The sequence below is a fragment of the Lonchura striata genome, chromosome 4 (assembly GCF_046129695.1).
Source record: "Lonchura striata isolate bLonStr1 chromosome 4, bLonStr1.mat, whole genome shotgun sequence".
Lineage (NCBI taxonomy): Eukaryota > Metazoa > Chordata > Aves > Passeriformes > Estrildidae > Lonchura > Lonchura striata.
This window is the reverse complement of record NC_134606.1, coordinates 8405808-8420322: the sequence shown is the minus strand read 5'-3', so window position 1 is coordinate 8420322 and position 14515 is coordinate 8405808. Positions and strand designations below refer to the sequence as shown.

The window sequence follows — 14515 nt, the reverse complement described above, 5'->3', positions numbered from 1 at the left end:
GCAGCGTGGCTGGCCCCAGTTAAAATGGGAAGTCTTTGGGGTTGTTCTTCTTGTTTCTCCTCTCTCAGGAAATCTCGTGGGTGTAAGAAATGAAATCCTCTCACTTGACGAGGTCACGGGGGGCTGGCCCGCAGCCAGGCTGGGCTGCCATGCTGCTCTGGCAGTGCCTGCCCGGGAGCCCATCACATCCTCGGGCACTCCTCACAGGATTTCTGCAGCTCTGGGCGGCTCCTCTGGCTGCTCTGCTCTGCTCTAGGAGCCCGTCCTCGGAGCTGCTGCAGCCTCCCGACATAAACCCCGCTTTGTTGGGCCGAGATGACCCGGCTGAGCCGCATGATCCGTCAGGTGACAGCTGGGCACCAGAGCGAGGAGAATGAGCGGCGGGGCGAGGGCGCCGGCTGCTTTCCTGCCTCTGCACAGGCTCTGCTGCTCCTCGGGGGAAAATGAGCGCCTGGCTCTGTCCTGTGCTGTGCAGCTTCACCGCGGTGTGTTTAGCAGGTAAGGCCTCCCGGCAGAGCGTTTCTGTTCCCTGGCTGAGCACAGTGAACGCGCTCCCCATGGCACTGAGGAGCGCTGGGCTCCGCCGTGGGTGCGGCTGTGGGCAGGGCTGGGGGAAGGAGGGAAGTGATCAAACACGGGCGGTGTTGGTAAATACAAACATTTGCTTTTACAGGAAGAAAAGAAAAAAAATAGAGTTGTATTACTCTGCATAGCGAGGATTTGCAGAGGCTTTATCTTAAAGCCCAAGGAGCAGGATGCCTGTTGGTGGGTCGGGAAAGATCAGCTCTCTGTCCTTCCCTGACTTCCTCGAGGCTCCTGTTCGTACCAAGGTGTCACATGCAAAATAACACATCCTTCAAGTTCCCCTGGAGATACTTCAGGTGATTCACAGTGCTCCTTGAAGGAAAAAAAAAAAAAAATCCCCCCCAAAAGCACGAAAAAGGCTCTAGAAAGCAAAATCGCTGTTCCATGACAGACAGTGTAAGTGCAGGAGAGAAAATGCTTTGTCTAATGAAGCTGAGGTTGTTTGAGTACTGTTTTGTGACATCTGTGACTGACTATGACTGGTAGAATACACAAACACTATTTTTTTCAGCCTTCTGGCTTCTTTTTTTCCTCCAGAAGTTGTTTGAATTATTAAGAAATACTGGCTACCAAAGGTTATTGATGGCTACTGAAGTTTTGGGACCAACTTTACTATTTTTGGTTAATGCTTTGTGGAAAACTACTTTCCATTTTAAAAAATTCTTCTTAAGAGCACCACCATTTGACATTAGAACCAAAAAACCAATGAAACATATTCAGCTATAAAAACCTAACAACAGCAAAATTCATCCACTAATGGACAGTCCAAGTTGTTGAAACCCTGGCTGGCAGAGTTGATCTGTTGGGGTCAGGAGGGAGCTGTGGGAGATCAGACTTTGATCTCAGAGGTCCTTCTGAAAGGTTTTCCCTAGGAATTTGGCATTGCCCTCACCTTACTTCTAGTGTTTACATTAGGATTCATTTAATGGATCCCAGGACTGACTCTGTTGCCAGAGGTGAGGAAAAAGCCAGCAGACTGGCTTCAACCCTTCAGGCACAGGAGTCAGAGGAGGGGAATTGTGCATCTTGGTGCTGGGTGGAGGCTTGGCCACAGTAGCAGTGTTCTGTGTGGGCACCATGGAGCTGCTCTCCCTGCCTTGGACCAATGCTGGCACCTCTGTCCCTTGAATTTGAGCCTGGGGCAAATCAGTGTGTTACAAAATGATCACTGTTAGATTTGGTGTCTCTGTTTTAGGGCCACAGCAAGAAAATGAGATATGTTCAGTTGGTGATGAACATTATTGGCACAGGTAATAGTGCCAAGGTTGTGGGTTTGATCCACATATGGGCTATTCTCTTTAAGAGCTGAAGCCCATGATTCTCTGGGTCCCTTCCAATTCAGACTGCTCTGTAAATTCTTTAAAACCTGGGCAGGTATTAAAGCAAGATGGCTAGGTGCTCATCTACTCAGTAGTTACACCAAGATGGATTTTGGCACAAAGCAGGCAGTCAACAACAGGAGGGAGCACTCCCAGCAAACTGTTTCCATGTGATCACAACCTTATAAAGACTCTTTTATCTAGTGTCCTGGTCCTGGTGCAGAATTTCCAGCAGGAGCTGCCATCAGCTTGGTCTGCATGTTGATGTTTGTACCATGGTAGTGCTGAGCACTGGTGCCCACAGTGCCTAGCTTTGCGTCGTGGGTACAAAATTAAGAGAGAAATTAAAGGCTGGGGGTGAATCAGGGCTGAGGGAAAGCCTGCAGGGATGTGGGTCTCAGACCTGACAGCTTGTGCTGTCACCCTGCCCTGTCCTTCCTCACCTACATCCTACTATTGGGTGTCAGCTGCGCTCTTTGACCTCCTGGAAAACCGTAAACCAATTTCTTAGGAGTCCTTGTGTTTTCTGTGCCACTGGGCATGGATTGGCAAGGGGGGTTAGCAGGTGTGTGCTCCTTGAGAGAGCATTTACACCCCACAGTTTCAGCTGCAGCTGCCTACTGGAGCTGTATAAGGTTGGGTGTTTTCAGAAGTTGCAGTAAATACTGAGGAAATCCCTGCCCTCCCCGAGTTCCTGAATCCAGCTGGTGGCACAGCTGCTGGGGCAGGAGCTGCCTGCTTTGGTTTTGCTTTTCTTCCTTTGCTTGGTAGTACACTGCTAAATAAAAAATAACCTGCTGCTTTCCATCAGCAGATGATATCCCAGTCCACCCTGTATCACAGCAAAACCACCTGAGCTGCAGTAACACCTCCTTTCTCTACAGATTTCAGCAATCCTCACTCTGATGAGGGATTCTAGAATTAAAGCAAGTCTTGGCCCACAGATTCCTTTCTGGTTACTGGATGTACTACCAGAACAGCTTTAAAAAGCCCTGAGCCCATGTCTTTTTTTTGGCTGATCTGTTTAAGGGAGATGGGATAAAGGAGTCAGCTACTTAACATCTTAAATCAGATTGTCATGAGATCTCAGAGCAAACAGTCTCAAGGAGCTAACAAAACTGACTGTTTCAGGCAATTCTCACACCCACGAGTCAGACCTCCCAGACATTGGCATTTACTTATTTGTGGCCTCGTGGACACACTAATTTATTTCTTTGGTAAGTCTCTCATGTGCCAGACATGCTCAGATGCTGCTTCAGATCTTTGCTCTGTAGTGGAACACAGAGCAGAGGGGAGTTTGTGGACATCAAACAAGGATACATGGTTTAAACAGTTGATAAAGACCTAAATGAGAAAACATTATTAAAGGGAGAACAATAATTCAGCCACTAATTGTTTTTTCTTCTCTTAGGTATTGCTTTTGGCCAGACAACCAGCACTGAGGTCCCAGTTACATCCACCCCAGCACCTGCCAGTGCAACCAGCACTGAGGTTCCCATTGCATCCACCCCAGCACCTCCCAGTGCAACCACTGCTACGGCCTCTTCTCCCCCAACTGCTCCTGCAACACTCTCAGCTGGACTGACACCAACCACTGCAAACCCTGCTGCATCCACAGCAGCTCCATCTGCTGATCCAAGCACGAAAAACCCTGCCCAGACTCTGCCCCCCACCACGGGGACCGTCCCCACCTCTGGCAGCAGGGCCACCTCTCAGGCATCTTCAGCAGTGACGGCCACATCCAGCAGTGCCCCAGTGTCCCCTCCAGGAGTGACCACATCCCCTGGGCTCCCCAGCACCCCCCAGCCCTCCAACTGCAGCAGAGTGAATGTGACAGCCTGTGCCCCCTGCCTCCCAGGGACTGTCCCCACCCAAGGTAAGGGTCCCTGCTCCCTCCTTCTGTGTTAGAGGAAAAGGGATTTATCAGGGGAGGTGGAGCCAGCACTTGTTCTTGTGTTGGAAGCTTGGACGGGCAGCAGGAGAGGGATTTAATTCATTTCACCCTTCTGAAATCAAAGACTTGGTCTTTCCTGGCCTTGTGCTGTGTTTTGATCCTTCTGAGGCTTCCCCAGTGGGGTGACAAAGTAGTTGGATTGTGGCACAAAGCGTAAGGCGAGTACAGTTTGATTTATTAGCAGAACATAATTTTGGGCTCCAGGGCCAAATACAAGGTCAATTTCCAGCTGTCTCAAATGTTTGAAAGAGAATCTCTGCTATAGAGACAGCCTATTTCCATGGCCTTGAGAAAATACTTGATCAACCTCTGTTGTGGTCAGCAGTGCATAATATAACCTTTTCCCAGAAGTTACTTGTTGTAACATGGTTGAGTTCTGATTTCAAACACCACCACTCAGTTGCCAAAAAAAAAAAAAAATCTCAAAAAAATAAAATATTTCTCCAGAATACAAGCTACACACTTTTTGCTTATTCCCTTCACTGCAGGGCACTTCTAAAAAGTTGCTCTGATGGTTTAGGGTGAATCTGCAGAGGACAGGAGTTATCTTCCACTTCCCTTTTGTGAAGGATCTTTGACAGGGCCTTCTCCTCTTGTCTGTATTGGTGGTGCAGCTGCAATAAATCCCACCCAGTTCCTCTGTGTGGCTGGGACTGGTTTTGTGGAGCAGAGAGGGGTAGAACTTGCCTGCTGGGAATGCCATGGTACCTGTGCACAAAGAAAAGCTGTTGCTGCTTAAGGCAGATCCTTGACTTTGGGCCTTTACTCATCAGTTCTGCTTCCTACAAGCTTAAATTATCAGTAATCTAAAGAACTATATTGGTTTCTTCTTTTTTTGCATGTCTCTTTTTTTGTGTGTGTTGGAGGGAAAACAAGGAAAATTTTCCTGGCCCCTCAACTTAAAGAAGGAAAAAGCAGTCAGCTAAATTACTGGAGATCCACACTGATAGCCTTGACTCCCTAGATCATCTTATGGCTTCTCTGCAGTTTGCTAACAGTGGGCAGCAGCCTAATTAGCATGAACATTGCAGTTTCTACACTTCAGGAGTGCCTTGCCAGAGGAGCTGCATCCCAAAGCTTCTGCCTTTGTGGCAGTGACCTGTCCTTGCAGACACAGGGGTTTCAGTCAAGTTTTGCAATCCTGACCCTGAATTTTTGTCCTAATTTAGGCACCTTGAGCTGTTCGTGCTGCGCGGGGGGCTCGTGCATTGGCCCCAGTGCCTGCAGCCCCTGCCCACCTGGCCACTACCAGCCCCAAAGTGGGCAACCATCCTGCCTGCCCTGCTCACAGGGGTATTACACCAGGTGAGTGACTGAGCCCCTGAGCATGGGGACTGGGTGCTAAACCACAAAACACTTCCCAGCCAGAAAAATCTCTTCCTTTGGGCTGTAGGAGAAGTGCTGCCAGGGCTGTTTCTCAGAGGCTAAATTCTCCTCATCAGGAAAGCTTGGTGTGGATATGCTTGTGCTGAGGGCTGCTCCTCTGTGGGCTTCCCTTTTTTGCCCTCATGCCTTTTCTCTAGGATGTGTCTGACAAACAGGCTCCATCTCCCTGCTTTGCCCAATTACTTTCTCAATCCCCGTTTTCTTGCCCCCAAGACATCTCATTACATTTGCGTTGCTGACATCTAAAGCAATACCCTCAGCTGATGTAGTGTGGAAAAGCTGACAAGACATCCCAGCCAGGAGCCCAGTCTTGCAATTCTACCAGGCTCTCTGATCCAGGGATGCTGTACAAGTGTCCTCTGGCTGTGGGGACATGTGCATGTGCGGCTCTCTCCACTCCTATCAGATTTTATCTTGCTGTATCCATGTCTGAAAACGGTGGGCTGTGTCCTTTGTGAGGTGGCAAGGACAGGAGGGGTGAGGAGAGCCCCTCAGGACTGTGTCCATTGCAGGGCAGCTCCATTTGGATCAGTCCTGGGCTGTAGGAAGGGCGACCTGGCTGTGCAGTTTGTTTGCAGCAGCCCCTGAGTTTGAGGTGCCAGCAGGATCCTCCTCTGTGCTCCCCTCTGTGCTCTGCCCTTGCAGTTTGTGCTGTGAGGACTTGACTTAAAAATGTACCCCCAAATTGCTTTAAAAAGCAGCCAGGAGCAGTCTCCAGGGCACACAGAGCTGCTGCTCTTGGCATGGGGGAGAGGGCCAGGGAGCAGAGAGGCTCAGGCAGCAGTGCTGGGCTGGTGTGTGCCAGAGCAGGACCAAAAGTGGGGAGAACTGGAGGGGACCTTGGGGGTGCAGTGTGTGCCTGGCCATCTCCTGGTGGCTGCCTGGGCCTCAGGGCTTCGATGGGACCATTTAACATTTCTGTGGTATTTGGAGAATTTGGCCTCCCTGCAGCTTTGAGCAGCTCTGGCTGGTGCAGGCCCTGTGTTGGTTTGTTTTCAGCAAAGCATTTGCTATGTTTCCAGTTGGTTTTGGGGTTTTGATTTGTTGGTTTTTGGTGTTGTTTTTTTTTTTTCCTGCAAATCTCATGCAGCCTTACTGAAGGAATTAGAGAGTATGTCCTTGTTTTCCTCCAAAGCATCTCTGAGTATTTTATCAAATTCCTTTGATAAGGAATTGAGGGGGATTTGGCTCTGTTAGTGATGAATGTAAGAGCTTCCACTTTCCCTGCCTTTGCCTCATTTCCTCCCCCTCCTCCTGGAGGTCTGACATATTGCCCCCCTTTTCCCACAGGCCCTGCTATTTAAGGTCAGGGCTCTCACAGGTCACTGCCTGTGGTTTAGGTCCTTTTTTCAGCTCCTGATTCCCAGCAATGGAGCAGCTCCTTTTGAAACGGATGCTGAACAGCAAACACCTTCCCTATTCCATTTTCAAGAGTGAATTTAAGAGTCTGACTTAAGCCAAGGGTTTTAAGTCTGACCACAGCGTATTTTTCAAGATCTTCAATTCAGACGGTCCCTTTCCATATTGCCCACAGGCAAAGGGCATCTCTAATGTTAATAATACAGAAAACTTCAGGTTTTTAGTGAACATTTAACATTCAGGTGAGTTCAAACCAATGTTTTTCTGCCTGAACTCTTTTTTCATAATTTCTCTATTTCTAGACTAGTCAGTGTCATGTTCTGCTCTGTCTTCTCCAAATGGATAGAGGCTTGGGTGACCTAAAATTGTGTTCCACTCTGCTCCCTTCCCTCCCAGCTTCCCAGGGAGCACTGTGTGTCTTCCCTGCCCACCAGGACATTTTGCTAATGAGTCTGGGGCTGCAGCCTGCAGAGCCTGTGAGCGAGGTAGGCTTTGGTCTGTGTTTAACCCAAATGCATTTTCATCACATGATGCTTTTTCCCAGGGGCAGATGCAATTACCAGGTAACTTAAAAGCACTGAAGGGTAAACAGGCTAAAAATAGCCCAGCAGATCTCTTCCCTATTCTGTTGTTATTAAAATGAAAAGAGCAGATCTCAGCCATGCTTGTTTTTGCAACAAGTTAATGCTAACTGCAATGGAAGTCAGGAAAAAAGTTTTATGACATTCAGTTTTAGCACAAGGGGGAAGCGTTGTCAGGAAACAAAATATTCTCTATTTCTGATAGCAAAAATGAGTCTAAAGCATCTTTGTTTTCATTTAGACAATCTTCTGCAGTCTGAATATTAAGTGTAATACTCTCCTTATTTTCCACACATTAAAACTGGGGTTTTGAAAAGGAGCTGCTTTGCACCTGGCTAATGCCACTCAAGCCTGGTGTAATGTGTTTGCAGGTGGGGTAACAGCATGTGCAGAACACAATAGCACTTACCTATGCAAAACCCTAATTAACACATGCAGTGCAGCAGCTCCTCTGCACCCAAAGTGGGGTCCTGCTTGAACATGCACAACTGTTCTTTTGAAAATCCACCCACTGAGCTGCTGGGCTGTACCTCACCTTGGCTGTCACTTGCTGAGTTTGGGAACAAAATCTAACTGGTGACAGCGATGGGGTCTGTCAGTCCCTTTACTCAGCAGATTTAAACACTGTGTTAGACAACAGGGGACTCTGTGGGGTTGGCCCCTAAATCCTGCAAGTATAAATGTAAAAAGTTCTTTTTTGCTTTCAGGGAGAGGGGAGGTGGGTTTGGTTTCATCCTGCTGTGCCACAGCCTCTCCTGCCCGGTGCAAACCCAGGTTTGAGGCAGATCTTAACCCACATCACGTCCAACTCCTCTCTGAACCTTAACTCTGACCACATTGTGCATCATCAGGCACCTCCAAACCCACCTGGATTCCCAAGTGCTGCTCTCTCAGCTTTCCTAGTGGTGTAGTGGGACTCACAAGTTGGGTCTTGCTGGCCCCTGGGCACTTTGGGGCACTTCACTCCTTTTTGTGCTTTGGGAAGGGTCTGTACATGTCCTCCTGCCCATCCTGCTCCTTGTGGTGCAGGGAGGGAGGCTCTGCTGCATCTTGGCTGGTGGGTCTTGTGTCCTTCCTTTTGCAGGGAAGAAGATGCACCCCAGACTTCCTGGGGTGGGGGAAGGCCTGGAAGGACTGGGGTGAACAGAGAAGTTTCTCCTGGCCAGAGACCTGCTCCAGCTGAATAACTTGGGAGCTGGCACTGGAATCACCTGTTCCAGCTTCATTCCAGTTCAGCCTGTGGTGCTGGGAAGGGTGACAGTTTCTCTGTCTCCGTGGCATGGTTTTGAGTGATGTGAGATTCACCAGGGGAATCTGCCAGAGCCCTCCATGCATCCCTCAACATGGCAGAGGACAGCAGGGAACTTCCATTGCTCTTTCAGAGCTTTTGACAAATATAGCCCCAAATGCCCTGAAATGCCACTTGAAGCATTTTGTGGGGAGTTGTTTGGTTGTTTGTAAAATGTACATGAGCACATTCACAGTGATGTGGGGCAAGATGTGGAGGTAGGATCCTGAAGCCTTACCCTTCTCTTTCTTTTTCAGGCTATTTTAGCTCCAAGCAAAATGCAGCTTTTTGTCTGCCTTGCCAGCCAGGATCATTTTGCAAGTAAGGAGCCTCCTGGGGTGCAGGATCTCAGATGGGCAGGGATGGGGACGTTCCTTTTAGCCACTGAGCTGGAACCACCAGTGTAGTGCCCCAAGACAAGTCACCTGCCATTTCAGCTGTGGGCTGGGGCTTGAAGCAACCTGGTCAAGTGTCCCTGACCATGGCAGGGGGGTTGGAGTGAGATGATCTTTAAGGTCCCTTCCAACCCAGACCATTCTGTGGTTCTGTGTGAGAAGCTGCGGTGGAGAAACACACCCACAAAATGGCAAAGGTTCCTGGAGACTCGAGTTTGTTAAGAGCTGACTTTGGTGGGCTGGGCTGGTCTTGGAAATGCTCATCCTACAGCGTGTCCTGCCTCCTCTCCCCTGCCAGCACCAGCAGCTGCTCGGCCTGTCAGTCCTGCCCCGGCGGGCAGGAGGCTCCTCGGGAGGCGTCGGAGGGCTGCGAGTCCTGCCCGCCAGGTAACTGCAGCGGGACGAGGCTGAGCACAGCTCCAGCTCCAGCTCACTGCAGACTCCTCACCTGGCCCCGGGGCTGCAGGTGCCCTGCAGAGCAGAGCTGTGCCCTGGCAGGGAGGGATAGTGCCGGGAGGTTTGGCTGGGTGCTGTGCCAGACCTTCCCGCCAGGCTGGTTAATACCTTGGAGCTGTGCTGGTCCCCAGCATGCCAGGGAGCCCAGATCCTCAGCTTTGTCGGTGGTGGTGACTTTGCTGAGGAAAGCACAGCCTTGCTGCCAGAGGTGGATGTTCTGCAGGAGCAGCCTGGGGCAGAGGGACACGGGCAGGGATGCGAGGGACAGGGCCCTGCTGTCCGACACAAGCCAGGCTGCCGCAGCTGAGCCGGCTGGGCTGGGCACGGCGCTCCATGGCAGGGACCAGCCTCCGGTCTGGACACAGCCCCAGGCGTGTCTCACAGCCAAGCTGCATTTTAAACGTGCAGGAAAGCATTTTACTACTTTGAGACTTGGAACTTCTGTGACCTGTCTCTCCCACAAAGCTCGGGAAACTGAGCTGTGCTTTGAAGTCTGCTCAGTGAGTTTCAAACAGCTGGAAAAGGTGTTTGAATCCAGAATTGGAGAGGATGAAACACTGCTGACCTCCAGCTCCCATTTTCCCCTACACTGAAGTCAGAACTCACTGCTACACCCCTCTCCCACGTACTCCTACTCACACTACTCTTTTTGCCACGGTCTGACCCCAAATGTTCTTTAGTCCCTCTATCCCTGTTTGTTCTGTTCTGACCCTTTGCCACCGAACCAGGACCAAAGTCCAGGCTCAGCTTTTGTTATGCACATGAGCACTTGATGCTCTTTCTCCCCGTGGCTTTGAAAGCTGATCCATCCATATACAATTGCAACAATCCTGGGGTTTAGTCTCAGACTAAATTGTGCTTATTTCTATTTAGGTACATTCAAAGGCCCCAGTGACAACAGATGCAAGGCCTGCAGGACAGGAGAGTACCAGCTACAGCGGGGCAAGGAGAGCTGTGAGCTGTGCCCAGAAAACCACTACTGCCCTGTGAGTCCCCACCAGCTAGGGACAGCCTGTGCTAGCCAGAGCTGTCCCATGACAAGCCAAATACACTTCAATTAACGCTTTATTTTTTCTTGTAATCTGAGCTTCCTTTCTCTTAAACATAGGCAGGGCTGTGATGCAGGGAGATGATTAAAATGACTCCAGGAGTGTGGCTTTGTGCCTGGGTTGTGGTTTCTGCCTACTCTAACTGGGGCACGAGGGGATGGTCTGTGCATTAATGAGGGGGTTTGAGGTAGGGACTTGCTGTGTAACACCTTCTGCTCTTCCCCACCCTCTAACACTGCAGGGGTGGATGAGGCTGTATTTAATAATGGCAGGCTTATTCCTTTATTTATTTTTCCCCCCTAATGGTGAAATGTTACCTCCCTTTGCCCTGGTTGCTTTCTGCATTTTGCTGGTGCTGAGTTACTTCTTCTCTTGGGCAGAGCCCAGATGTGAAGCCAGTGAAGTGCCCTCCTGATGCCTTCTGCCCCAGGGGCAGCGTGGAGCCCTCCTACTGCATGGAGCTCTTCCTGTACAAGGCAGGGGAGTCCTGCCAGCTGACCCCTGCCACCGTCATTGTCCTGGCCACCTTCTCAGCAGGTCAGTCTGGCTCCTCTCTGTCCTCTGCTAAAACCCCTCTGCAGCTGTTTTGAACCAAGCACTCTCTGGGTGGTGTATTCTGTGCTTCTGGAAAGCAGGATTTCTAATGAAAGTCCTTCTGGCTGCTTTCATTGCCAGTGACAGTCCTTTCCCTGCTCTGAAGGAAGGTGGCACAGTGCTGAATGCTTCTTGTTTGTCCCTGGGAAGCAGGGATGTGTAGGGACCCTCAAACAGGGATTCCTTAGCTGCACAGAAGTAAGAAAAAGGACAATTTCCTTTTGCTATGAGACTTTGTTTCCTGAAAGCATTCCTGCCTTAAGTCATGCCACAGCAGAATGGGGAGCTGCTGGCTCATGCAGTGTTGGTGGCATTGATGCCAAATGTTCCTTGTATCCGAGAGTCAGGAGCTGCTGAGTGTGGGGAGCATCCCTCCAGATGCCACCTGCTGTAAATTAGCTCACTAGGGTAAGCTAATGAGTGGATGAGCTTTTCAACTGGGAAGCTGCACCATGAATAATCATTCCAAAACAATGAATATGCATTTTTAGTCTTAGGAAAGGGAAAAACAGAGTTACTTCATTTTTAATCAAAGTTGGGGGGAGGTTTAATCAGAGAGTTATGATGAAAATGAGCAACTATTGGTGCTGTGGATTGCAAAAAGGGCAGATGAGGAAGCTGGGAGGAGGAATCTGTCTCCTGTGCCCAGAGAGATGAAGAGGAATCCCTAAGTGCCACTTACACTACCTGAGATGAGAATCTTGTGTCAAGAGAGCTAAGTCATAGAGATGAGTAAGCCATCAGAGGATAAAGAATATCCAACAAGGCTCATATTCACAGTTGCTGTGTTTCAAGTGTATTTTAAGTACTTCCTGAAGACCCATTCTCCACTTGGCTGGCTGCTGTTAAAAGGAGAGGGAGGAAAGATTAAATGCATGTGTTACTCCCCACAGTGAACAAGAGACAGCAAAGCTGCTTCTCCAGCAAGAAGCAGTGTTCTCATCACACTTGTGTCCTGGCAGCTGAGGAGGGGACAAGGACAGCAGGGTCTGCAGGAGCTCTAGCAGCACTCTGACTGCTGTCTCCATGGGGCTGGAGTGCCTGGGGGGAGCAGATGAGGGTTGTTCTCACAAGCTGTGGCTTGGAGCCATGAGAAAGGTCCTCCACTGACCCCCATCCCCTCATGCCAGGCTGTTGTCCAAAAATCTGCCAAAACAGATGCCATCTGAAGCGAGTATTAATTTGAAAAAGTAGATTAAACTGAAGGGTATGAAAAGACTGCCCAGAGAAGGGACAATGGCCCATTAACCAGCATTTGTGACAAACAAGTCTGAGGGTCAGGGAACAGCATTGCTGCCTCTCCCAGAGCTTGCTGCAAAGAGGAGGAAAGGAAACAGCCCATGCAGGAACCCGTGAGTTTTTCACGGCTGGTCTCACAGATGAAGTGTTTACCATGAGGCTGTCTGCTCACACAACTGAAATTTGGGTGTATTTGTCTGGCCATATTGCATCACAGCGACAGATTTGTGCTCTTCTGTTCAGATCAATTTTCTCTGATGGTGCTTCTGCCAGAAACAAACGAACAGAATGTCGCACTACTTGAGATTTGCCAATTACTTCCAAGTCTATGCCCAATCCAAAAGTAATTTTTCCTGACAGCTCTGATCTCAGTCTAGACTCAGAGTTAATCTAGCTTAGTTACATCTTGTGCTTTAGTGTGAGTGCTGCACAGAGGAAACTAATTTCTCAACAAGATCCTTTTGGTGGGGTCTGCAGTGAATAAGATGCCAAGTGAAAAACAGTTCCAGAGAGTAGAGTGTAAATGGGAATAGGAAAGCAAGTTACTGAATGATTTCATTAAAACTTGTTATTCCTTGCAGAGTTAAGCTGAACTGCTGAAGCTGAGTGTTATTAGTGCTAGTGGAACCTTTTTTCCCCCCTCTATTTTGGAGAGGGACAGAATATGTAGGAGAAAAAGCCCCTTATTTTATCAGAAGAGAATACCTGAGTTGAGAAGCCTTAAACATCACCTGACACTTTACCTTCCCCTCTGGGAATAACTACCATTCTTTTCCTTCCAGGTGGAATCTTTGTTGTCTTCCTAATAATTCTGAGAAGGCGACAAGAACATGGCACGAAATCCTTGAAGTCGCTGTTGCTGCCCCGGGGCTCGGGACACGCCACCTACGGGGGCACGGAGCACACAGAGCCAGTCTATGCTGGCTGGTAGCACAGGCCATGGCCAGCAGCCTCTCTTCCCCTGGGGCAACACAGATGTGGCTCTGGGCAAGGTCTTTAACCATGAGCAACTTATTTCTGTATAGCTAAAATCAGGTGGGGAATAAAATCCAGTTTTTGAGTTGTGGCTACTTGTGCAAACCAACCCAGCTCCTTGCTCTGCTGCACTGGGCTGATGGGAGAAGTCTTCCCCTTCCAGTTCTTGTCTTCCTTCACAAGTAAATACTTTTCTCCTTTATTCAGGGGGAAAAAAACCCTCCAAAAAGCAATCAATCCTATCTGTTTCTCAATTTTAGTAGTCCGCTCAACAGAGTGGGAGTGACTGCTCCAGTTATTGAGGTCCCTCTGATACTACACTCACTTCCACCCAAGCACAAACTAACATGAATATACCTCCTTTTAATAATATGCAATTTTTTATTTTGTTCCCCCATTCTCAAAGTTTTAGCATAAGCACAAATCAAAGGAAGGGATCCTAAAACTCTCCCCTTCCTTTCAGCTGTGGGCAAACATTTGCAACTAAAGGAATGGTTGATTCCTGGACAAATGTCCCTTTTGTTTCCTGCTGTCAGGTGGTGTTTCAGAGTGGAGCTACAAGGGAGCAGCATGGTGCAGGCACAGAAGATGCCTTGCACCTTTCTGATGCTGGGGAGAGGGGCTATAGGAGACCCACTGCCTAAATGCCTGGGCAAAGTTCTGTCCCTGATCCTGGACACTGACCCCTGATGCTGGACACTGCACCCCCCATCCAGGAGAGCAGCACAAGTGGTTTGTATCCATTTGCTGTGGCACTCCAAGCCCTCTTCTGTGCACCCAGCCCAGTTTAACCATCTCGTTAAACTAATGGGATTTGTATTTTCCAGAGATGATTCCTGTGTGTGCCTGGTTGACTTTTGTTGTTTGCTCTATGTCCCCCATTATGTTTTTCTCTGGGCAATGCTTAGCCAGCATTCCAGGCAGTTAGAAATGCCCATCACCTGTACTGGAGCCAGTGTCAATTGCTCCATGAAACGAGTACCTGTGGCCTCTTAACCTTCCCACCTTGTTTTCCTTTTCCTCCTGCAGTGACATTCCCACACAGGTGCTGTGTAAACCCAGCCCAGCCAGCTGTGACCCTTTGTGTCAGTGCTGTGCTTCACCAGCTCTCAGTGGCCAGTAAAAACACAATCTCTATCAAAAGAGCTGTGATTTTAAATGACTCTGCACAGAGGTGGTAGCAGGTGTTGCCTCCTCTCACTTAATCTTGCAGCAGCAGAGATGGCTGAAGGAACCCAGCTGGGGGGGGGTTAAGTGGTTCCTGCTCATTCTCCTCTCCCCAGGGAAGGTGTTGAAAGTGTTTAAAAGGATTAATAAAATAAATCAGTTCTCTGA

At 49.2% G+C, this 14515-nt stretch overlaps 1 protein-coding gene across 1 annotated transcript; it reads left to right on the top strand.

Annotated features, from left to right (window-relative positions):
- The first annotated feature begins 111 nt into the window (after positions 1-111).
- On the top strand, positions 112-14515 carry LOC110473270 (uncharacterized). Its single transcript, XM_077782721.1, has 9 exons — positions 112-498; positions 3316-3780; positions 5028-5163; positions 7000-7088; positions 8730-8793; positions 9166-9254; positions 10197-10309; positions 10753-10909; positions 12988-14515. The coding sequence occupies exons 1-9, from the start codon at positions 444-446 to the stop codon at positions 13134-13136; spliced, it is 1317 nt and encodes a 438-aa protein (XP_077638847.1). The 5' UTR covers positions 112-443; the 3' UTR covers positions 13137-14515.